Below are 26112 nucleotides of genomic sequence, written 5' to 3'. Positions count from 1 at the left end.
CCATGTATAAAGCAGTTTCCCCTAATTTACAGAAGCAGAACTAATCCACCTATTTCCATTAACATTCTGCTTACTTAGTTTAATTACTTGGAAATCAGAGTGGCTGTTCAAACATCTGCTTTCTACACTATTAACAATTTCTCTTGAGGCTATTTATTTAAAACAGAACATTAAAAAAATTATCCAATATTATAAAATTCAAATAAAATTAAGTTTTCAGCAGACTGACAATATTGAGAAATAATGTTTTATTGCAAAACTAAGCTCTTATATAATTCATAGATTGTGGTGTCAGAGACAGATCTACTATAGTTATTTAGATCTTGCCCAGAAAAATGTATGTTTTAATTTGATAATATGGATTTTTGTATTTATTACATTTATATACTGCCCCATAGCTGAAGCTCTCTTGTATTTCTTTGAAAATGAAAAATAAGATCTCAAACTCTTTATGAACAATATTGACAAATGTGAATACCACTAATTTTGGTAGTAGTGGGGACATCAGTGGTGATATTTCCAATTTTCCACAGATCCCACTGCATGTAGGAGTCAGCCAACAAGCAAAAGCCTTTGAAATATTTCTGTAACGTATACGTTATTTCAATCTCTTCAGTACTGAGGTCCAGTGCAAACATAATACTGGCTTCCTGCAACCCCTGGTTTCCAAGCCTCAGCTACACATGGTCATTTTCCTTCTGTTTCTGGCAGAAACCCTTCCCTCTCATTGGCCTCAAGTATTACTATTACTACTACTACTACTACTACAGTTATTACCCCTATCGCCAGAAGGAAGAACCAGTGTGGCGTAGTGGTTAGAGTGTTCGACTATGGCCTGGGAGACCAGGGTTCAAATCCCCACAGAGCCATGAAGCTCACTGGGCTACCTTGGGCCAGTCACTGCCTCTCAGCCTCAGAGAAAGGCAATGGTAAACCACCTCTGAATACCACTTACCATGAAAACCCTATTCATAGGGTCGCCATAAGTCGGAATCGACTTGAAGGCAGTCCATTTTTTTCATTACCAGAAGGTCCCGGGGTGGGTAACAACAATACAAAATACAATTACTAAAAATAGTTTAAAACAAATTATTCCTCGTCTTTCTAGAATGCCAACAACAATTTGCTACAAATAACTGACATCAGTGCAGCCAGTGATTTAAATATAAAGAATTTTTTCCTACAACATCAACCACAAATATATGAACTACTATCAAATCACTATTGCTTCATGGCATCTCCAACAGGGCCTAAATTTCTACTAATGAAATAAACGATCCCAAGTTGTTTGTATTTTGCAAACGTCAAGAAATGCTAAAATACTTCATATATACACTTGGCCATTAATGCCTTGGTTCCTTGCACTCCTTTAAATACAGACAGCTTCTCTCTCCAATAAAGACCCTCTGTGGCGCAGAGAGGTAAGCGGCGGTAACGCAGCTGAAGCTCTGCTCACGGCCGGAGTTCGATTCCAACGAAAGGAGGAAGTCGAATCTCCGGTAAAAGGGGTCAAGGTCCACTCAGCCTTCCATCCATCCGTGGTCGGTAAAATGAGTACCAGCCATATGCTGGGGGGTAAAGAAAGGCCGGGGAAGGAACTGGCAATCCCACCCCATAGAAACGGTCTGCCTAGTAAATGTTGCAAGACGTCACCCTAAGAGTCGGAAACGACTCACACTATAAGTGCAGGGACACCTTTACCTCTTTTCTCTCTCCAAATATTTTTTCTATTTACATAAGCACTCAATAGAAAAAATTAAAGCAGAATGATTTCTAAAACCTTGTTTAAACACTCCAGATAGTTTTGATGTTTTGCAAAGGAGATGATGATGATGATGATGATGATTTATACCCCACCCTTTTTCCACACTGGAAATCAATGCGGCTGGCTTCCAGATAAAAAGTACACATAATTAAGAACATACAAAAATCTGCATTCAAATATAATTAAACTATTGAAATATTAAAACCATTTAACAACATTTAAAATACTGCAAACTCAGTTTAAACAGCCATGCAGATAAAAAAATGACAGTACAGCACCCACTTCAAGCCCTGTCCTTCAGACCTTCAGGTCCCAAAGCTTGTAGGAAAAGTCTTTACCTGCCGACGGAAGGACTGCACAGAGGAGGCCATTCTTACCTCCCTAGGAAGGGAGTTCCACAACCTAGGGGCCGCCACTGAAAAGGCCCTATCTCGCGTCCCCCCCAGTCTAGCTTGTGAAGGTGTTGGGACTGAGAGAAGGGCCTTTCCTGAAGATCTCAGGGCCCGGGCAGGTTCGTATAGGAAGATATGGTCTGAAAGATAGCCTGGACCTAAGCCATATAGAGCTTTATAGGTCATAACCAGCACTTTGAATTTTGTCCGGAAACAGACTGGAAGGCAGTGGAGCTGTTGTAACAAGGGAGTTCTATGATCCCTGTAACCAGCCCCAGTTAGCATTCTGGCTGCAGCTCATTGCACCAGCTGAAGTTTCCAAACAGTCTTCAAAGGCAGCCCTATGTAGAGCACGTTACAGTAATCTAAACAGGATGTAACTAAGGCATGTGTCACCATGGCCAGATCAGGCGACTCCAGGAACGGGCGCAGTTAGCGCACTAGTCTTAACTGTGCAAAAGCACTCCTGGCCACTGCAGAAACCTGGGCCTTCAAATTTAAGGCTGAGTCCAGGAGCACACCCAAACTGTGAACCTGCATCTTCAGGGGGAGTGTAACCCCGCCCAGCACCGGCTGAATCCCTATTCCCTGATCCGCCTTACGACTGACCAGGAGTACCTCTGTCTTGTCTGGATTGAGCTTCAATTTGTTCACTCTCATCCAATCCACCACTGATGTCAGACACTGGTTTAGAACCGAGACAGCTTCCTTGGAGTTTGGTGGAAAGGAGAAATAGAGTTGGGTGTTATCTGCATACTCATGGCACCGAACCCCAAACCCCTGGACAACCCCTCCCAGTGGTTTCATGTAGATGTTAAATAGCATGGGGGACAAAACTGAACCCTGGGGGACCCCACAGGCCAATGGCCAAGGAGTTGAATCAGAATCCCCCAGCACCACCTTCTGGGTTCGCCCCTCCAGGAAGGAACGGAGCCACCGTAAAACGGTGCCCCCAAGTCCCATCTCAGCAAGGCGTCCCAGAAGAATACCATGGTTGATGGTATCGAAAGCCTCTGAGAGGTCCAGTAGAACCAACAGGGACACACTCCCCCTGCCCACTTGTCTGAGTAGGTCATCCACCAAGGCGACCAATGCCGCCTCCGTCCCATAACCAGGCCTGAAACCAGACTGAAATGGATCCAGATAATCCGTTTCATCCAGGAATCGCTGGAGCTGGGAGGCCACCACACGCTCTATCACCTTGGCCAAAAACGGAACATTGGACACTGGCCGATAATTATCCATTATAGAGAGGTCCAGAGAGGGCTTTTTCAGCAAAGGTCTTACCACTGTCTCCTTGAGGCATATTAGAACTCTGCCTTGTTGTAGGGAGGCATTGACCACTCCCTTCACCCACTCGGCCAGATCCCCTCTGGCACTTTTAATGAGCCAGGAGGGACAAGGGTCTAGCAGACGTGGTGGCTCTCAATTCTCCAAGGATCCTGTCCACATCTTCGGATTGTACAAACTGAAAAGAATCCGTTATTATTGCGCAGACAGGAGCCAAGGTTACATCCGCTGAGACTGTATCAACTACAGCATCCAAGTCGGAACGAATCTGAGCAATTTTATCTGCAAAGTGCCGTGCCAATTCTTGACAGCGGGCTGTTGAGTAGTCTGTGTTACTCTCTCGGGCGCCAGAATGTAAAAGACGTCTGACCACTCGAAACAGTTCCACTGGCCGGCTCCCAGCAGACACAATGGTGGCAGAAAAGAATAATTTCTTTGCTGCCCGCACTGCCACGGAGTAGGCCCTCAAATAGGCTCTAGCCTGTGTTCGGTCAGACTCGTTCCGAGTCTTCCGTCAACGTAGCTCTAGTCTCCGTCTCGTACATTTAATCACCGCCAGCTCCCTGGTAAACCAGATTGCTTGAAATAAATTTTATTAAAACATTTACTATATCAACAATAATAAAAATCAGAATTACAAACAGAAGCATGTTATACTACTACGAGAAAAAATACCTGCACCAGGAATGATGGCTAACTTTGTTTCAACTAGACCCATCTTTGCAGAAGTGGCTGAAAAAAAAAGCACAAAGTTAGTTCTTGTATCTACATGTAGAAAAAATGAGAAGCGGACTTCCGGGAAGGGTGACTTCGCTTGTGCCTGCTTTTGAGACGGGCTCCCGCCTCAAAAGAAGCTTATTCAGATATAAATCAGTCAGAACATTTTTTTTTGACTGATGAAATTTCTCCCGGGCAGGGAGAAACGTAGAGATCAACCTCAAAAGCCTGTTTTTGTTGGGAGGACTGGATTTCATTAATTTATGAGAAAAGGTCCAGCCAGCAATGCCGGACGGACTTCCGAACAAGCTCTATCTGATTAATGCGATACGTTTATCTTTTCTTCAAAGAGAAAACGGACTAACAGGCAAGCACCCTTTTTTCTATTATTTTTTTTACTTGGTTTAAATTGTTGCAGCAAAAAGAGATTTGTCAAATGAATCAGCTTTAAAGAACTTCTGGGTGAGCTATAACTCTTCTCTGTTATTCACGAAATTAACAGCTTATCTCTGTTTCTATTGCAAAAAGCTGTCCTGGAAGTGCATTCTAAAGATATAAACAGAAGAGGGATTTCTATTCCGAGGAACATTATATTGTCTGGGACTATTCTCTTTTTGGTCTATTTTATTTTGACGAATCTGCTTCTTCACGATGCCACTAACTGTTTTGATGCTGGGAACTAAATTTGTTTTGTGTTCTTGAACATAGAGAGATAAGGCAGGCTGCTCTGTTTATACTGTGATGTCATCAAGCCTGGAATATTAACCCAATTGTTGCTGAAATAAGAAGTGGTTCTTCTTTATTTTTGTTTTGTTTTGTTTTGTTTTCGTGGTTTTAAAAATGGCAATCAAGAAAGCGGCTGAGAATCTGGAAGTAATTATGTTTCAGAAAATAATGGATGAGATTGAGATAACGAAACAAGCCCTGTGACAGGGCAGTAAGGAGCTGAAAATTGAACTGAGCAAAATGACGCAGGAGCTTAAAGAAATAGGGGATCCTGTGAGAGAGGAGAATGAGATCAGAGATGAGAAAAGAAAAAATAAAGGGAAGATACAAGCCCTGGAGATTGGAACAAATGTGGAATTGGAAAAAGATCTGGAGTTTATGGATATTAGAAATAAAATCTACTGTTTGGAATTTAATGTTATCTCTGAAGAAATTAATGAAGATATTAGAGAGAAAGTTATCAATGGCTTGGATAATCTTCTGGACTGGAATGATGTGATGGAGCTTGATATAGAGAAAATCTGTGGAATTAACTGCAGCCATGTGACAATGGAAAAACTCTCAAGAGATGAGCCAGTGCATTTTGTAAAAAAGAAGAACACAGATATGACTTTACAACAATATTTCAGCAACTTATTCAGAATTGATGGCAAGAAAATATTTGGGATAGAGGAAATTCCCATCAGACTCTTATTATATGACTATGGCTATGACAGCAAGATTATTATGGAATACTGATAATGGAAGATTGGACACTGAAATTACTGGACTTAACAGGACTATTGAAGATGGAAGATGGAATTAATATGGATAATGGAATAATGGCTATTGAAATTATTGGACCTAACAGATTTTGATGAGATGGATTAATCGATATGTTTATTTGGACTATGGTTATGACAATAAGATTATTATTATTATTAACGAGATGGATTAATTAACATGTTTATTTGGAGAAAAATTGATAGATATATTTCTTAAAGAATTGAAACCTCTCTTTGACTTTTTGTGGAAAGAATAAAGTAATGTTTATGAGATTTGATGATTAATTAAGATAACTACTGGAGGAAAGTGATTTTATAATATAATTTAAGAGACAGGATTGTTATATATTGTAGACCTACAACTGATTTGATCTGCGACAAATGGGAAGTCAACATTTTATTTTTTTGTTTAATCATTTTTGTTTTGTTTTGTTTTTTGTCTTTGAATGTTTTATGATTTTGTTTTGTATGTTTTATGAAAATTTGAATAAAAATTATTGTAAAAAAAAGAAAAGAAAAAATGAGAAGCTTATATAAGATAAGCTGTCAATGCACTGAACCTGCTTTTTGTTTATTTTTAAAAAGCAGTTAGAGGCATTTACATATTGAGAAAAGTACCAAAACAAAATACAAATACATCCTATTGGTTCTGTAGCCTTTCATTTTCCACACAGAATCATCACTGAGAGAGAGAGAGAGAGAGAGAGAGAGAGAGGGAGGGAGGGAGGGAGGGAGGGAGGGAGGGAGGGAGAGAGGGAGAGAGAGGGAGAGAGGGAGAGAGAGAGAGAGAGAGAGAGAGAGAGAGAGAGAGAGAGAGCGCTGTGTATTGCACAAGACTATATTGCACCTATAGTGGAAAGCCAGAATTGGCCATGGCTTCTTAATAAATAAAAAATAAATAAAATAAAAAATAAGTATTTAGCATTCCACTTCATGCAGATAAACAATGACCTATGTCAGAATAGTCCTGTGCAATACTTGTCTTTTTCTTTTCTTTACATCAGTCATGGTCTTGTGTGAAAAATGGAGGGCCGCAGAACCAATTGCCAGGATATATTTGTACTTTGTTCATTATCATTATTTATTAAACTTCTATTCTGCCCTTCCTCCCAGAAGAAGCCCAGGGCAGTAAACAAAGGACCGAACACTAAAAATATATTAAAACATCTCAAAACAAAACATCTTAAAACATTTTAAAATAAACATCTTAAAAACTTCTTTTAAAAAATCTTGAAAAATATCTTAAAAATCAGTTCCAAAACAGACGCAAATTGGGATAAGGTCTCCATTTAAAAGGCTTGTTGAAAGAGGAAGGTCTTCAGTTGGCGCCAAAAAGATAACAGAGATGGCACCTCTCTAATATTTAAGGGGAGGGAATTTCAAAGTGTAGGTGCCACTACACTAAATGTCTGTTTCTTATATTGTGCGGAACAGACTTCCTGATAAGATGGTATCTTCAGGAGGCCCTCACCTGCAGAGCGCAGTGATCAACTGGGTACATAAGGAGCAAGACAGTCTTTCAGGTATCCTAGTCCCAAACTGTATAGGACTTTGTACGCTAAAACCAGCACAATGAACTTGGCCCGGCAGCCAATGGGCAACCAGTGTAATCCTTTTAGCAGTAATATATAAATAATAATAAAATTTTATTTGTTAGTCGCCTATCTGTCCGAATTAACGGACACTCCAGGCGACTTACAGCAGCAACAAAATACAATACACAATACAATAAAATACAACCACATTCATCAATTAAAACTAACATCAAAAACAACAGTTAATACATTACAAACTAATCTAGCTCGAAGTTCCTGGAGGCCTCCCCGAATAGCCAGGTCTTTAAAGCTCGGCGAAAACTCATCAAGGAGGAGGCATGTCGAAGATCGTAGGGGAGAGAATTCCAGAGGGTGGGAGCCACTACTGAGAACACCCTCTCTCTGGTCCGCACCAGCCGAGCTGTTTTGGCTGGTGGGACCGGGAGGAGATCCTGCGTGGCTGATCTTGTGAGATGGCTTAATTGGTGATACTGGAGGCGGTCCTTTAGATAAACCGGGCCGAAACCGTATAGGGTTTTAAAGGTCAATACCAACACCTTGAATTGGGCCTGGTAAACCACTGGTAGCCAGTGAAGATCTATCAACACCGGGGTGATATGTTCCCGGCGACGGCTATGCGTAATCAAGCGTGCCGCCGCATTCTGCACCAGCTGGAGTTTCCGGACCGTCTTCAAGGGTAACCCCACGTAGAGCGCATTACAATAGTCTAAGCGAGAGGAGACCAGGGCATGTATCACTCGTGGGAGTAGCTGTACAGGAAGGTAGGGTCACAGCCTCTGTATCAGATGTAATTGATACCAAGCTGCCCGGCTCACTGCCGAAATTTGAGCTTCCATGGACAGCTGGGAGTCAAGAATGACCCCGAGGCTGCGGACCTGATCCTTCAGGGGTAATCTCACCCCGTTAAACACCAAGTCGATGTCTCCCAACCTTCTCTTATCACCCACGAGTAACACCTCGGTCTTATCAGGATTTAGCTTCAGCCTGTTCTCGCCCATCCATCCACTAACGGACTCTAGGCACTTGGACATGGTCTCCACAGCCAACTCTGGTGAGGACTTAAATGAGAGATAGAGCTGAGTGTCATCCGCATATTGGTGACACTGCAGCCCAAAACTCCTGATGATGGCTCCCAGCGGCTCCCAGTAGAGTAATATGTTGGTGATCCCTGGGCCCAGTGAGCAGTCACGCCACCACATTTTGTACCAGCCACAGCTTCCGGTTCATTAGCTTATGCTTCTCGAATAGCTTAACACAGGAAGAGTGCAATCCCCCATATGTGTACAAAGACACTAGTGCTCAAATTACAGGGGGACTACAGAGGGCTCTCTTAGCTACTACTTTTAACAGGCTATGGGAGACCACCATTTGGCTAAAATTAGGGATAGTCAAGGGGTGGGACTTCTTGACTTCATTAAGAGCCCCTTTTTTCTTCCATAACTCAAACTCTGATTTGGCCCAGTAAGCGTGTATATAATTTCAGCCTAAGACCCAGCCTAAGTGTGTATATAATTTCAGCCTAAGACCCAGCCTAAGTGTGTATATAATTTCAGCCTAAGACCCAGAGTGTTGTCAACACAAGGCTAGATCTGGGACTCCTCGCTTTCAACAATAAAGTCTCTTCACTATTCTTTAGTTTGGCAATGTAATATCCCCATGTTGAACTCAAATACTCATGTCACATTGGAGCAACCCAACTAGGGCTTCCTACAGAAACAAATGTTTAAAGCCACTGAATGTTGATCTGCTAGCACAGATGTTCTCAATCCACCCCTCCTATGCATTAAGTGATAATGTTTGCCATAGGATCATTGCACCTAGATTTGGTTTTTAGAAATAGCAGCTGGGCAGGGGGTGAGGGACTGCTGGATCAGGATCAAGGCGCATGGGAAAGTGAGTAGACCTTCCTCCCTGAGCAGTTTTCCTACTGAAACATCCCACCACAGAAACCACTGTTTATAGCTTTTGGTGAGAAAATGTCACAGAAAGAGGTCACCGTGGCTTCTATTTAAAGCAAAAATAAGTCCAGGGGAGATCATCGCATGGTAAAAAGTATCATCTACTTGGCGCCATACACATATAGATTGAAGGAAGCCTGGAATAAGAACCCTTAGTATTTTGTTCATTTTTCAACTTACTTATCTATGGGGTAGAACATCAAACACTCGTTAAAGAAAGAGAAGTTATGCCCAGATGATTTAACTAGTCACTTGTCAGAGTAATGATGCAGCCTATGTGGCATGCAGTGGCAGCAATTCATCTCTTGCTCAAAGGGCAAGACACAACAGTTAATCTTCAATGCCCATGCAATATATCTAGGAGTAAATTCTATATGTGGACATCAGCCTCTGGACTAAAGAACAGGGCAACCTAGTAGGCAGATCTGATTGATAGGTGAACCAAATGAAACACATGTGACTTAGGCAGGATGGAGAGGTCTGGTCAATACGACAGTAATAATCTGCATCAAGATAGACATGAGGGAGGGGCATAATTATTTAATTTGCATATTATCAGGATCTGTTCAGAGAAGAATGTTTTCCTTTTGAGAGCCAGTGAGACATGCTTAAAAGCAGGCTATCTTTAAATCCCCACCCAGCTGGAATGATGACTAGGTGGCTTTGAGCAACTCACTATTTTCCCAGCCTAATCTACTCTTACAATTGTTATGAGTAGAACAGGGAAAGAAACTTTTTAAATAAATAAAACATTGTGTAAATAAAAAGAGATAATACCACTTATTCTATGCTCCTTGAGGGGAAGAGTGAGATACACATGTAATTCTGGTAATTATCTTATTCTTCAATGGTCTCAAAAGGCCAAAATCACGGATTATAAAACAAGTTCTTTAAGTGGTGAAAGACTACTTAATTATTATATTTATAGCCTGCCCTAAGCTGAAAGCAAAGCAGGTTATAGCAATGTCTAAATATAACTAATGGTTACCAAAGGACGTACAATCAATTAATTGTAAAAGGTTTGATGTAACAAAACAAGGGCAAAACAAAAATAATATGTACAGTAGGGCCCCACTCATACGGCAGGTTACGTTCCAGACCCCCGCCGAAAAGCAGAACTCCGTCAATAAAATGGCGCCCAACGCCCAAAAAACGCTGTAAAAGCAGAACAAGCGCCGTATGAGTGGGGCCTTACTGTAATTGAAAGCCGCCGTATTAGCGGAATGCAGAAAAGCAGGCTGCTGAAAAGCGGAACCCTACTGTCAAAATTCCTTTCCATCTACTTACATTTATTGCCCCTATTACTCCCCTTTTCAAACACATCTTGCTCAAAAAACATACTTTTCCTCAAATTCCCTTCAACAGAAAATGTTTTTTTCAAACAGAGAGACTGATTTCCCCTTACAACAAAATTATAAAATTATACAGTAATACAAATCCTCCAGAAAAGAAGCTTCTTCTAACAAAGTCTTTTTTGGGCCTGGGGTGGAAGGCGCACACTCTAATGGGTCCTTGTCTACTGGATTGAGGCTGCTGCAGGTGTGGCTGGAACAGCAATCCTTGCTAGGTAGTGCAGGTACCTCCACAGTAAACAGTGCTTCAGGTTCCCTGGAAGCACAGTTTACTTCAGATGTGTTGGCTCGAGGGTAGGGAAGGATGGCAGAGAGAGACAGACAGACAGACACCAAGCACAGGATGGTGATGTTGATGGTGGCAGCTGCCCCTTGCCTGCCTGCTCAAGTGTTCAGACAGAACTGTGCTCAAAGCTTTAGACTGCTATAGAAAGATGCTACATGATAAAAGAAAAAAGGCAAGGCAGGCATCCCCGGATGCATTTTGGAAAAGCCTTCAGGTAGTCTGTAAGCAAGGCTTATCTGACCTGGTTGTTTCATTTAGGACATGTGTATTGTTTTGAATAAAAAGTTTGCTGAAATATGTTGAATGTATGTCTTCATTTTTGAGGTGCAGGAACCTATCCTTATTCTTTCCATGTCATTCCTACCTCTGGTACCAGTTTGAAATAATAATGTCCAAGAACGCATCTACTCTGTTAACCGAGGTATTACTGTATGGTCCCTAAATGATAAGCCTTATACTATAATGGAATGAAGGAGCAGAAAATACCAACAAATGGAAACAGCAGTGTCTCTCTGGGAAAGGGACCAGTCTTAGCTGGTGAAGCAGGAACAGCTGGCAATGGTTCAATTTCCCTTGTTGTTTCACCTCCCAAGAATGATAGGGCAACACTAAGAATAGTCTCAGCACAATCCTATGCATGACTACTCAGAAACAAGCCCGAAGGAATTCAAGGGAACTTACTCTCAGGTACAGGATTGCAACTTCAGCAGCTTTTCAACTAGGTAATGTGTGTCAACTCTGGCGGACAACTGCTTGGGAAAGGCTTTTCAGTCAGTATCTTAGGCTGCAATGTTCTATCCACTTACATGAAAGTAGGCACAACTAAACTCAGTAGGACTTATTTTCATGTAGACATGCATAGGATTAGACTGTTAAGCCCTCTCCCCTTATCCTTTGACTTGCTTGCTACCTAGAGTGACAAAAGTTACAAACTGAATTGAATTTGAATTTATCTACTCCAGATGCTCTCCAAAAAGCAACATCCCAATGAAGCTGCAATATACCAGTGATGTTTAAAATTACATAGAAGAAATTCACTATTCAAAAACAAACTCTCCACAGCAACTATGATCAAACCTTCTACAATACTACAAGTGTTAACTATAAAAACAGTGCAAAGCCTTACCTGCCACTCTTACGTCACAGGCTAAAGCTAATTCGAGGCCACCACCTAAAGCAATGCCATCTATTGCAGCAATAGTTGGTACTGGAAGGTTAGCTGAAATGTAAAGAAAAAATCAGCAATACAAAGATAAAGACTCTTCTGCATAATACATTTCATTCAGCCCTCAAGGCAATTTTTTCTAATACAACGTTGATTCAGTAAAATAACTGCTTTCTGTAGGCAAATTATGCTGTTTGGTTTTTCAATACAGCATCTCAGTCATAATCTAAACTCTGACCACAAAGACATTTAGAATACTAATGGCAATGAAAAATTGAATGACAGGATGATTTTAAAATTCAAGGTAAGAAATTCACAGCCTTCAGTTGCCTCTCAGAAGTACCAATTGTGATTTTGGATAGATGATTACTCTGTTTTGTTTGTGTCAGTTTCATACATGTTCGTTCTTAAGTCCATTCCATTATCAATCTGCTATTATTTAAAAACTGCACAAACATTTGATGTCACAATATGCATTTTGGTAGTTTTTAAAGTCAAGAATTATATTGTAAAGTTCAGAGATGTGTGAGAATTGAAGAATAACCATTCTAACCTGCTATTAACTCAGGAATATAAAATCAGGCCAGTTCACTTTAAAAGGCAGACCAACAAAATCCTTAAACGTTCCCAGGGAACAGTTAATGGATCTATGCATGTGCTGGTGAGCTTGTAATTGAGGATAATATTAGACCTGCCAAGTGGGAGCAACGACAGAGCCAAGTGACCAAAAGATTGAGGGAAAAGTTTGCTATCAGTAATCTTTTAAAAATCAAAGTTGGTAAAGCCAGCTATTATTGATTATACATTGTTACTGGAAGAACCATGACTTTGAACTGAAAAACCCTAACATTTTATAAGCAAGGTGATTGTTATTAGATTTTTAATATACTTTTGCTCACAATAACCTGATATAATTTTGTTAAGATATTTCTTATGAAATATTTCTATCAATGATAATAGCAAGACTAAAACTGTCAAATACATTACTTTTGCTTGCAGTCTGAAATCTAAAATAGAATGTTTGGCTATTTTCCTGAGATTGCATTGATTTGTTGATGCTTCTAACTTAAAATTTAATTCAGTTTACCATCTTAAATAAATATTATCAGTTTACTGAACAAACTGGTAACTTCCCTCCTTGTGTAACTAAACAGTAAAGGAAGTTACTCTTTTAAAAAAACCTATCAGAATGGGATAGCTCTAAACTCACAACTGGCTGCCTTTACACCCTCAACCACATCCTCTGCTTCAGCAGAAGAGATTAAAATTGATCCAAATTATCAGGAGACTGGCATCCCGAACTGACATTATAGCCAGATTTGACTATGTTCTAACTGCGGGACACCAGGAAAGCTACAACTGTTACCTGATCAAAATTCCATACTACAGTCTCCATATTAAAATTGGTTCTCATACATGTATTATTAGCACACCAGCCCATGGCCTCAGCCACTGCTGCACTCAAGTGATAATACCACATATCTAATTAATTTTGAACTATCATGTTTAAATCAGACACATGCTGAAAAGGATCTCCAAGGTAAATAAAATATGAAAAAATTTACCTACAAAATTGCAAATTCATCTCACTGTAATAACAACTCAACCTTTGGGTAAAGATAGGTTGGGCCACCATCACCAGATTCCAATGCCACAGAACAGTTTTTTTCAGTGATGTCTGATAAAAGTTTTCCACTGAAAATACATTTTATCAACTGAATTATTAATGTAATGCAGGTGTTGCCAAACCAGTGCCTCCAAAGGCTCTCAGTTGTGCCGACAGGCAGGTGGCCCAGCCTCTGGGTTTTCATTTAAAATTACAAGAGTAAGTCTCTAACCGCCCTAGAAAGAAAGTTATTGGGCAAAATGTACCCTTCGAAGTGATTTCTGTGGGAAAAGCCAACCTGGCTCTTCCCACCTATCAGTATTTTTAGTCAATCATTAAGTCAGAGCTGTGATTGATAAGTGAGTTGTTTGGACACTGAGCAAAAAAGGAATCTTTGGAGCCCTAAGGCGCTGCTGTTTTGCCCTCTCCTTTAGTGAGCTGTTCCTGCTTGTCTTTTTTTCCTAGCCCTTTGAATCTCCATAGTTCGCCCTCCCTTTTCCCCTAGCACCCAGGATGCATTTTTCCTATGCTGGGTTCACCTAAGATTAGGTAGTCCCTGGAACTTATTTTCCGGAAATACTGCTACACAATAAGTGTGGGTAGATAAAGAATCCCCCTCCCTGCCAAAAGGCAAATGTGAAAACGTTGCAAAGGCTTAGCAGAAGTAAGTCTCTTTGTGTTTAATGGGACATACTTCCAGGTACATAGGTACAGAATGATGACCTAGGCTTTGGTTTAGGGCTGATATTGGGGAAAAACTGGGTTCTTGTGCTTTTAACAGCTGTATGGCAGGCAGAAATCAAACAGGTCAAGCATTTTCTAATATGAAAGTACAAGTATGGGAAAAGCTACAGCATGGCTACTCTCCAATTTTGTATTATGCCATGTCCCCCATGGCAGCCATTTTGTGACTGGTCCCTCCAGCACTCTCAAAATTTGAAATGTATCTTCTTGTCAAGCCCCAGCTCTCTCTGGAAGGGCAGGGAGGGGGAAGGCATGAGTTGCAGCCGCCTCAACTGCCAGAAGGCACAGAAGATCCAGCTGTTGTTGTGTCTATTCCAGACATTAGGGAAAGGAGTGTGTTAGATGCACCGCCAATTCCCACGGGTGACCCAGCCCCCCTTGGGGACAGCGCTCAGCCTTCAACCATCCCAACGGATCAGTTAGGGGAGGATTCCGAAAGAGCAGTATCTCCTCCTTCACCAAGCCATGAATTAGCAGTAACCCCCCCCTTCGTCCCGCAGTAACTTAGAGACGCCTGACGCTTCTCAGCCCTCTACTTCCTGGACTGTTGATAAGGACCCTGTTTCGTCTGATGAGCCCATGGAGGCTCGCCCCCCCTCACCTCGCTCTCGGTGGTGGGAAAAGCATACCGGGCAGAGGGTGGGTGTGCGAAGGAGTGAGAGATTGCACTCAAAACCTTTCCCTATATAAGTCTGCTGAGTATTGAGGGGGATGTTGAGTCAACTTTCTTCTTACGTCGCACAGCATGTCAAGAGTGTAGTTAGGGATTCCTAGTGAGTTAATGTAGGGTTTTCTATGAAGCGCACTGCTTTTGATGTAATATCAAATAAATTACTCTAATAAAACGAGATTTACTTGCACCAGCGTCTCAGTCTCGACTCTGGACGGGACACCTCTAGTCCAAAAAGGTTGGCAACCCCTGATATAATGAATGGATATAATACCAGCCAAATTCGACTGTTTTACTATCTTGTAATATCACTAGAAGCTAAAATGATGAAACTGAGGTTATCAGACTTTGGACACATCATGAGAAGGCATGATTCACTAGAAAAGACAATAATGCTGGGAAAAACAGCAGGGAGTAGAAAAAAGAGGAAGACCAAACAAGGGATGGATTGATTCCATAAAGGAACCACAGACCTGAGCTTACAAGATCTGAACAGGGTGGTTTGCAACAGATGGAACTGGAGGTCGCTGATTCATAGGGTTGCCATAAGTTATAAATGACTTGAAGGCATGTAACACACACACATCTTGTAAACAAGCTCACAAAAGTTACCAGCCCGCTGGCAGCTGACAAAATGGAGGGAGAATTCTGTCTCTTTTTTTCCAGCCCTAGTCCTTGCATCCATGAATTCCATGTACTCCCTTGCATGCAATTCCTTGTCACCTATGGCACTGGTCTGTCACTGGTGGGTCAGGCCCACTACTATGTTACAGCTTGATCTAAAGGTGAGTTGCAACAGCAGCACTACAACAACAACAAACAGATCTCCAAAGACATGTTTGGGTTAATGGTGAATCATGTCAATTCAAAAGGAAGCCTCACTGAGTTCAGTGAAACTTACTTGCAGATATAAGTAGGACTGTACTCTTCGAACTTTAATTTGTAAAGTTGTAGAATATCCTTTGGAAACCTGTGTCACATGTTCAGCTCTTTCAGCATGCTAAAGTCAGCATGTATATAATTTTTGGTGCATTCGCATGTGTTTTCTTTAACATTTAAGTTTTTTTTAAATTGCTGTAAACCGCCCAGAGAGCTTCAGCTATGGGGCAGTATATAAATGTAATAAATAAATAAATAAGCAACTCAAGTATGTGCTGTTATGTCTTAAACCATTTACAAGTATTCCAATAATAATTTCCAAGTGAAGCTCCAAATTTGTTTGGATATAACATTTAAACCACATTAGCAGCCAATCTTATACAAGTCTACTTGAAATTAAGTCTCACATAGTTTAATGCCCTTAGCTCCTTTGCATAGGATTGTAATTTAAATATATTTTATCAAGGTGGGGGTCCCCATCAAGTATTTCAGGTTGTCTATTATAGGGGGGGGGGAAATTGAGATATTTATATAGCACATACAATTAACATGGTGTATTTCTTTAATTTTGTTTACAAAATATTTAATCTCAAACGATTTAGAGCATCAGGAAATTGTCCTAACAAGCCACATCAAAGTCAGTCATCCGAGATGAATGGTGCTTTGATGTATATATTCCAACTGCAAGAGTGATCTGAAGAACTGTTGCTCCAGAGTTTCAAATATGCAATGTTTTCATACTGGATTGTATAAACAGAACAATCTATGAATGTTCTGTTTCACCAAGTACTTTTTACATAAATGTAGACTTGCATCAATAATAAACATCTCAATGCAGAATATGAAAGTGGACAGTCTTGGTGTTTCTATGCTGAAATCATGAATTTCTAATTAGAATGAAAAAAGCAATATTAAAAATAGAAGGCTTAGATATTTTTCCTCATTCTCAGAGTCTTCAATGTATAGTTTCCAGCTTAGTACAAATGCTTATTTTTATATCAAAGTAGTGTTTAGCAAGATGCCAGTACTTTAACAAAAAACCAGAATCAAATAACCATGCAAAGAAAGCACAAAACAGCAAATAATTTTAACATATCGATTGCTAGAAAATTCTTGGATCTTTAAGTATTCAAAGACTGCATTCTACCAATCATATCCTGACTTAACAAGCCTAAATATAAATGAGACTTCTGGCCATGCACACAGCCCCTTCACTCCACTTTTCACACAAGGGAATAAAACAAACATGGATGTCTTTTCCAAATTGAAGTTTTGCATTTTGTCCAAACAGAGAAACTATGGTTAACAGCTTCAGAACAACCCAGGATATTAAACCATAGTTTAAAGTTGATTTAATATCCTGGTTGGTTCCAGTGCAGTTAAAACCATAAATAATCTAAAAGAGAACTAATGAATTAGAACAAGGTCTATCCAGTCCAGCATTCTATTTCCAACAGTGGCCAGTCAATTATCACTAGGATACCCACAAGCAGGACTCCTCTGTTTATCTTCTAGCATCCGGTACTCAGAGATATCTTGTTATCAAGGTGCTCTGCCTTGCTGTTATTTTAAACTACACCCCTTAGCACATCGACTCCTAAGCTTCATTTTGCATGTGACTGTGCCAAGCAAGGGCTTATGCAGCATAACAGAGGAAGTGGTGTATGTAGCTATCCAACTGGAGGAGGGTTTACACTTGTTACCTACAGAGATGTAAGAACTCCAGATATATGCAAACCACCTTTCTCTATACTAGATTCTTATTACACACAGCCACCACAAGTATGCTTTTTTATTTGGTCACACAACAGGCCTGGTGAGAGTCAAGCACTATGCCAAGAAAGTATTGTCTCTTCCAGTGAGGTAATCCCCAGTAAATAGCATTAGTAAAGCATAGGAACCACACCCAGGGTTTGCACATGAAACTCCAGAAGAAAGCTTAGGATACTGTCTTAGAAACTCTATTCCATTTTGGGCATGGAACTCATTTATACCACTCAGACCTAAATATCCTTTGGTGGGAAACTCAAACAGTATTCTAGATGCTACTCTTTCCTTTGTCGCACTTAGTGTTCCTTTGCTACCTCCTCTATTCCATAATCTTGTCTCCTCTGTGTCTGTTATTTTCTCTGGTTTAATTAGAAACAAAAAGGGAACACGTGGCCTTGTGTTTTCCCTTCAAACCACATCTTCTTTTCATCATTTAGGAATTAAACTGTAATTGCAGGACACAACTTGTCTGTATAGCTCTCAAGACAGTCAGAACACATAACACTAATTCTGGCACATCTGCACTGGCTACCAATTCATTTCCAGGACAGATTCAAAGTGCTGATCTTGACCTATAAAGCCTTATGCTGCTCAGGACCCTAACACCCCAAGACCACCTCTCCCCACATGAAGGAACCTGCCCCACATTCATCATCTGAGGCCCTTCTCCTTGTGCCTGCTGCAAGGGAGGTGCAGAGGGTGGCAACATGACAACAGGCCTTCTCAGCGGTGGCTCGCCATTTGTAGAATGCCTTCTAACTGTAGTAAATATAGGCATACTTTTCACTCAAAACTGTAGTCTACGGTTAATCTTCCCCTGGTAACATTGTATTGGGCAACCTCCCTGTCACATGCTATGACTGGGTGCAAGGTCTTATGAAACATGCTTATAGTATTGACATGTGCATACATCCATGCACGTGTACATGTGATTAGGCACATGTTAACAATGCAACCTATAACTATGTAGGTTTTTTACTGATTGCCCCATTGATCTAATTCAAATCAACCCAAAAAGGCCTTATGAAAGAAATGCAAAATGATTTTCCAAATATTGGACAATATCAGAAGGTATTAATGGAGTCTTAATTGCTAGGGAGGGAGCGCTCATCCTAAACCGGTGCCTGGAGCCTGTGAAGGGCTGGATGTGGGCTAACAAACTGAAACTTAATCCAGACAAGACAGAAGTAATGCTGGTCAAAGGAAAAACTGCACCAGGGATGGGGTTGCAACCTGCTCTGGATGGGGTTGCACTCCCCTTGAAGGAGCAGGTCTGCAGTTTGGGAGTCCTCCTGGATCCTGCCCTGCTGCTTGAATATCAGGTGGCTGCGGTAGCCAGGAGTGCTTTTGGCCAACTCAAATTGGTCTACCAGCTGCGTCCTTTCCTGGAGGCAGTTGACTTGCTACAGTGACACTTCCGTTGGTGACATCGAGGCTTGATTACTGTAACGCACTCTATGTGGGGCTGCCTTTGAAAATGGTTCAAAAATTGCAGTTGGTTCAAAATGCAGCAGGCAGAATGTTAATTGGAGCACAGTGCAGGGAGCATATCACCCCTGTGCGTTATTGACTCCACTGGCTCCCAATTTGCTTCTGGGCTCAATTCAAAGTGCTGGTTCTGCCCTTTAAAGCTTTAAACGGCCTTGGACCCATATATCTGAGGGACCGCTTATGCCCATATGTACTTGCGCAGGATTTCGTATCATCTGCCTCTAGTCTACCTCTGCGTGCCTGGAATAAAAGATGTTAGACTGACAGGCACGCCAGAGAGCCTTTTCAGCTGTGGCCCCCAAGCTTTGGAATACCCTACCCCAAGAAGTCTGCTCTACTCCCTCCCTGTTGGTTTTCCGGAGACTTCTGAAAACGATCTTGTTCCAGAGAGCCTTTGGGAGGGACTGAAGGTAGAGCCTGACACTAATTTTATGCCTTCTATGTTAAATTTTACCTTTGTAATCCCTTTAGTACCACTCCCTATATATATATGTATATATGTGTGTGTGTGTGTGTATTTTATATATTTTAATTGTATTTTATGTATGTTAATGTTTTTATGATTTTATTGTTTACAATTTTATTATGTTCATGTTTTATTTTATTTTATTTTTGTAAGCCGCCCTGAGTCCCTATTATAGGGTAGAAGGGCGGAATAAAAATATTTTAAATAAAATAAATATATTTCAGAAAGGGAAAATACTGAAGTTATACATGAAGTATTTTCATAAATTTAGAATTGTGCACTTATAATATAGGCTTTAAAAGGAAAAAATGTAACATTTAATAATACATTTATGATTATTTTATTAAGTGTGGCTTTTGAAGTCTCTTTGAGTCTGGTTTATTCATAAGAGGAGAGGCTTCAAAGGCTTAAACATAAATGATTAATTCTCATATTATGATTTCAAAGTATTAGGACAGAGTACTTCATATAACATAAAATCTTCAAATCCTGATATACAATCCTCTTCTTACAGTATATAGGATTTTAATTTTAACCTGGTAACAAAAAGCATTAAGCCAAGGCTTACCAAAACAAAAAAATCTAATCCGCATCCATAGCAGTTTTGCAAGGCACAAAGATAACAATAGAAACATATTACCTCCAGAGACTGCTTAACTGTAAGGTCATCACACTGAACTATACATTTAAAAACTGATTAACAAGTGTGCTCTATACTGAAACAAATACAAATTACATTCTCATAGACTGCCAATCATTAAATATTTTTCATCTTTAAAAATAAGCATCCAATCACGTTCTCTATCCCATTGAGCCATTTATTAGTCTCTAAGGTGTGTCAGGATTCTTTTGCTTTTGCACAACAGACTAACTAACATAGCTACCTGAATTTTGAAGGGCACTCTCTGGACCAAACACTGTAAAAAATATCACTGACGTCTGAACTCAGTAAGGGTGGGTGGGTGAAGGTTTGTTAGTTCAATGCATATAGAATTAGTGTATCTTAAGAGTAGACTTTAATAAAATCCTTCAAATGAATATATTTCTAAAGGAAAAATACTACAGCAATGCTGTTTGGAACATGATATAATGCTAATGTGAGTGCCATAAGATTAAAAAAGTTAATAGAATGATCTACACTGGCAGAAGAAAACTGAAGCAAATACATACAGTTCTTATATAACTACATCCTCTCATTTACTGATTTAAATATTTTGCTGTTTAGAAATGCCATTACCATTATTTCCCTATTTGAAAACCAAACATTCATCAGTGTAAAATAATCCCACTGACATTTAATATTTTTGCTTAGTTAATAAAAAAGCAAGACTTCAGGCAAACTATTAATAATATACTGCTGCTTATGATCATTTGAGATTTTCACTTACCCATTTCATTAATAGCTGCTCTTGCTTTTGAGACAAAAGAGCTTACTTCACTAGAGTGCATTTTGGCTCTTTCTTTAAGGTCAGCACCTGCAAATGATAATTTCTTGTTACATTCATATTCAAATTTATAGTAGTATCAATTCATAATGGCATCATTATAAAAGTATGAATGGCATCATTCATACTTTCAGGAAGAGCAGCTTGAGCACTTTCAGGAAAACCTAAGTGTACAATTAATCCCCAGGTATATGATCAGGAGCTCCCAACTCACCTTTCTTTACAAAGTAATACATAGTATGTAAGAAAATATTTATATATATAATTTACCAAGCATTTAACATACTTTAGGCACAAAGATATCAGAAGGGACAATCTAAGCACAGATATGACACAGAAAGGCCTGGTGCAGACATAACTGCGTCCAGTTCTGGTCTCCGCACTTAAAGAAGGATTAAAACAAACTGGAACAGGTTCAGAGGAGGGCAACAAGTATGATCAGGGGACTGGAAACAATGCCCTATGAGAGACTGAAAGAACTGGGCATGTTTAGCCTGGAGAAGAGAAGACTGAGGGGAGATATGATAGCACTCTTCAAGTACATGAAAAGTTGTCACACAGAGGAGGGCCAGCATCTCTTCTCAATTGTCCCAGAGTGTAGCACACGGAATAATGGGCTCAAGTTGCAGGAAGCCAGATTTCAACTGAATATCAGGAAAAACTTCCTAACTGTTAGAGCCATACGACAATGGAACCAATTCCCTAGAGAGGTAGTGGGCTCTCCAACACTGGAGGCATTCAAGAGGCAGCTGGACAGCCATCTGTTGGGAATGCTTTGATTTGGATTCCTGCATTGAGCAGGGGGTTGGACTCGATCGCCTTATTGGCCCCTTCCAACTCTACTATTCTATGATTCTATGTAACCACCCAAATCCCCTAAACATGGCTAGGACATTGAAAGCATCCCGAGGTCTCCTTCCCCCATTCACATCACTCTCACAAGCAAATTCACTCTTCCCTTCCTTTTTGGGATCTAATAAAAATGTAGTGTTACACCTGCATTAACACTATGATTAGCATCAACAGACAAAGTTTGCAACCAAGATCAGGAAACTCCTCAGCACTGCATCAGGAAAAGGAGATACAGACTAAATACAGAGAAGGCCTAAGTGTGCGCACACACACACACCACAACAATGTAAAGAAGGCCTAAGTGTGCGCATGCAGGCATGCATGTACATATATATCCCAACAATATGGGATATAAAACCATACCAGTTCCAGAGTGGCACTTGACAAGTACAAGTGAGAAGGTAACCTCCACACTTCTTTCCATTGCTATAATCCTTTTGGTTGGCTTAAGATCTCAACACTAACACACTACTTGCCATAACAAGGGAGAAGCAGACTTCCAGAAAACATACAGATATGTTCATCTCAATTTCTCCTCTTTTGTAAAGCCAGCTGTGAAGAAGCAATATGATCGGCTGAAACAGAGAGGGGAAACCTTGGCCCTCCAGTGACTATCAGACTCCAAACTCATATCAGCACTAGCTCACATAGACAATCTCAGGTATGGTACAACATCTGGAAAGCCGCAAATTCTTGATCCTTGGGCTAAAAGATTCCTTTTAATTTCTATGAGTCATGGGCTACCATGGAGGGGGAAAATGAGTCATCAGTAAATGAATCAAGATGGTTACCAGGTGGATGTAGCTCTTCATGTAGATTCAAGATAACCCTGGAAAAACAACCCTTTACGACAGAGTTCCCTGCATTGTGGTGGTGTGAGAAGTACATTTGTGAGCAACATAATTTTTTTTAATGTAAAATATAAATGAAAAAGAGCAATACCTTCCTAAAGTATAAAAGTCAAAGTTGCACAATTTATCAAAAAACAAACAGATTTTGTTTCAAATTTATTTTTAAAGTTTTCCCCCAGGAAGTGTACTCCATAACAGTGATTACAGACTTCTGTATCTATAATGAGAAAAAACTTACTAAAATGAATGCCAGCTACTGAAGTATTTTTAACTAGTCTAAAAACAAACCACTTGTCCACATAAAGGGAGGAAAAGCATTATGCTCTGCAGACCAAATGCACGTGTATGCATAATTAAATGTGACTCAAATGTTTCATATAATCAACCCACTCATATTACAGAAATAGCTAAGACATATATTAAAAACAAGAGATGACAAAAATCTAGTGATGTACTAAGTATGCTTTTCTTCTGCCAAGAGAACATAAAAAGCATGTTTAACAAGTGAAAAAAATAAAAATAAACCCATGTGTCAGAGCTTGAATATAAAGGATCCTACACTGGATATTATTTTCTAAAACAAATACAAAATATAAAATAAGCTACCTACTCATAACATAGCCAACCGACTCCGTATGCCCCTTTCACCCAAGCAACAAAACTCAATACATTCCTTATCTTACCAATCATCATTACTTCAGTTTCAGCTAGATTAGGCTTCAATTAACTAGCTCAAATTAGGCCCCCTCCTATGACCTGAAACTGAGTGTACACCACGATGGAAGAATTTTAATTATATGAAAGTGATATGAAAAGATGCAAGTCTTGATATACATTTACCTCCATGCCACCAAAATGCTACATTATGTTGTCTTATGGAGATTACAGAATACCAGAGGAAAGACCCATAAGCAATTACTCACATTTTAAATGCTCCATATAAGGGGATCCACTCCACAGTAGTTAGGTAAATAGCTAATTATGATATTTCTATCTCTGATCAAGAGCAACAAAAGTGGAGGGCAATTATTTAACTACTTTAAGGAGCAGTTGTATGCTTCCTGGGAGAAGGGCCAAGAGGCTATAGGATATGACAGAGGAAAGCTCTTCTACCATCACTAGTCTCCTGGCAGTGCTTCAGAAGTGGTGGGGGGGAAAAGAGGCCTATCGGGGTGGATTGGGGAAAGCCTTGGATCCACAGTACCCTTGGTCCCCTGACATACACCTCACTAAAGGGCAACCAACCATGGCAATCTTGGAGCTGGCATAGTTATATTCTCTCCCACTGGTGTCAATAGAAGGCATAAACAAAAAAAGAGACAACAGGAGAACTGGAAAAAACCCCTTTTATCCTACCTGGCAAAAGTGGCAAGGTTTAGAAAGTGGCTGTTCCACTCTTACAGAATCCTATCATCACCACCAGATTGCTTTATTATATTCCTAGCTAAGATACTTAACCAACCAGGGCCACAAGGATAGGCTCTGATGAATTGCCAGTTTTCTCAGTTTCCAGACATGTTCAGCAAAATCACAGGGAACCATAACTAATAAATTTCCAGACCATTCATCTCCCACCTAACTTGACAACTCTTTGCTGACAAAAGAAGGATGTTTTCATGGCTACTGCTACCACAGTAGATATATACTTATTTTAAATTGCCAGCTTTGTAATTTGCCATTCACCTACAATTTATTATTTATTTTATGTATTATTTAATTTATATCCCGCCCTTCCTCCCAGCAGGAGCCCAGTGCGGCAAACAAAAGCACTGAAAACACTTTAACACATCATAAAAACAGACTTTAAAATGCATTACAACAAAACATCTTTAAAAACTTTTTTTTAAAAAGCTTTGAAGCCATCTTAAAAAAGAAAAAAGATTAAAAACATTGTTTTTTTTAAAAAAAGCTTACAAACATATTAAAAAGCAATTTCAACACAGACACAGATCGGGATAAGGTCTCAACTTAAAAGGCTTGTTGAAAGAGGAAGGTCTTCAGCAGGTGCCAAAAAGATAACAGAGCTGGCGCCTGTCTAATATTTAAGGGGAGGGAATTCCAAAGGGTAGGTGCCACTACACAAAAGGTAGGTGCCACTACACAAAAGGTCTGCTTCCTATGTTGTGTGGAGCAAGCCTCCTGATAAGACAAGGCCTTCACTTGCAGAGCATAGTGATCGACTGGGTACATAAGGGGTAAGACGGTCTTTCAGGTATCCTGGTCCCAAGCTGTATAGGTCTTTGTACACCACACCAGCACCTTGAACTTAACCCAGTAGCTAATAGGTAGCCAGATTCAGCAGCAGGGTGACATGTTGGAGACACCCTGCCCTAGTGAGCAGTCGCACCGTCGCATTTTGCACTAGCTGCAGCTTCCAGACCAACCTCAACGGCAGCTCCACGTAAAGCGCCTGGATGTTACAAGTGCATAGACAACAGTGGTCAGGCTATCCCAGTCCAGAAACGACCGCAGCTGTCTTACCAGCCGAAGCTGGTAAAAGGCACTCCTAGCCACTGAGATCACCTGGGCCACTAGAGACAAAGATGGATCCAGGAGCACCCCCAGATTATGAATCTGCTCTTTCAGAGGGAATATGACCCCATCCAAAGCATGCAGCTGACCAATTATCTGAACTCAGGAACCATCAACCCACAGCACTTCCATTGTGCTAGGATTCGGACTCAGTTTATTGGCCCTCATCCAGTCCACCACCGAGTCCAGGGCTTGATTCAGATGTTATAGAGAAATAGAGATAGGTATCGTCAGCGTACTGCTGAAACCTCACCCCAAATCTCATGATGACTGCTCCCAAGAGCTACATATAGATGGGAAACAAGATAGTACCCTGGGGAACAACTGCCAGGGGGATGAAGGACAGTCACCCAATGCTATGCTCTGAAAATGATCCTGGAGATAGGATGTAAGCATGTTTGCAGTTCATAATACTTTGCCACTGGAAAATTCAACTGATTTATCGGTATTTTTATTGTATTTTTAATGTTCACCGCCCAGAGAGCTGTTGCTAGTCGGGCGGTATATAAGCTTAATTAAATAAATAAATAAATAAATAAATAAACAACCATAAATATTCTCTCTTATAAGTGACTACATTGAAGATAGAAACAATATTCAAGGGCATGTGTATTGGCCTTGAATGCTTGATGTCAGGTACTGTGATGAATTTTCAAGATTTATCAATGCTACTGATCTTTAATAACTGTATGTTCAGTTCATAAATAATAAACTTAGCGGGACCAAACTTGAAAATGTAGTTTATTTAGTATTAGCAATAGAGAGGTTGATTAGAATCACAGCAGACCAAGTCATGGGTCCTCTCAACACATTGCCAAACATATGCTTGACTATA

The 26112-nt window shown here is 40.2% G+C and overlaps 1 protein-coding gene across 7 annotated transcripts in view; it reads right to left on the bottom strand.

Moving 5' to 3' along the window:
• The window catches only part of AUH (AU RNA binding methylglutaconyl-CoA hydratase), a 69741-nt gene that overhangs the window by 40182 nt on the left and 3447 nt on the right, over positions 1-26112 (bottom strand). For 3 of the 7 annotated variants that reach the window (XR_009762450.1, XM_061625801.1, XM_061625793.1), the window contains exons 4-7: positions 20986-21072; positions 11933-12025; positions 4123-4179; positions 2776-2865 (exon numbers count right to left, since the gene is read on the bottom strand). Coding sequence is in view for 6 of the 7 variants with exons in the window: in XM_061625801.1 (XP_061481785.1) it covers positions 2776-2865; positions 4123-4179; positions 11933-12025; positions 20986-21072 (327 nt within the window). In the remaining variant the exon portion in view is untranslated. The remainder of the gene's footprint in view (positions 1-2775; positions 2866-4122; positions 4180-11932; positions 12026-20985; positions 21073-26112) is intronic. The other 4 variants (XM_061625820.1, XM_061625811.1, XM_061625831.1 and 1 more) reach the window with 4 other exon arrangements.

Source organism: Rhineura floridana, chromosome 1 (assembly GCF_030035675.1).
Source record: "Rhineura floridana isolate rRhiFlo1 chromosome 1, rRhiFlo1.hap2, whole genome shotgun sequence".
NCBI classification, from domain to species: domain Eukaryota; kingdom Metazoa; phylum Chordata; class Lepidosauria; order Squamata; family Rhineuridae; genus Rhineura; species Rhineura floridana.
Note: the sequence above shows the minus strand (reverse complement) of the source record. Positions and strands in the feature narration are given on the sequence as shown.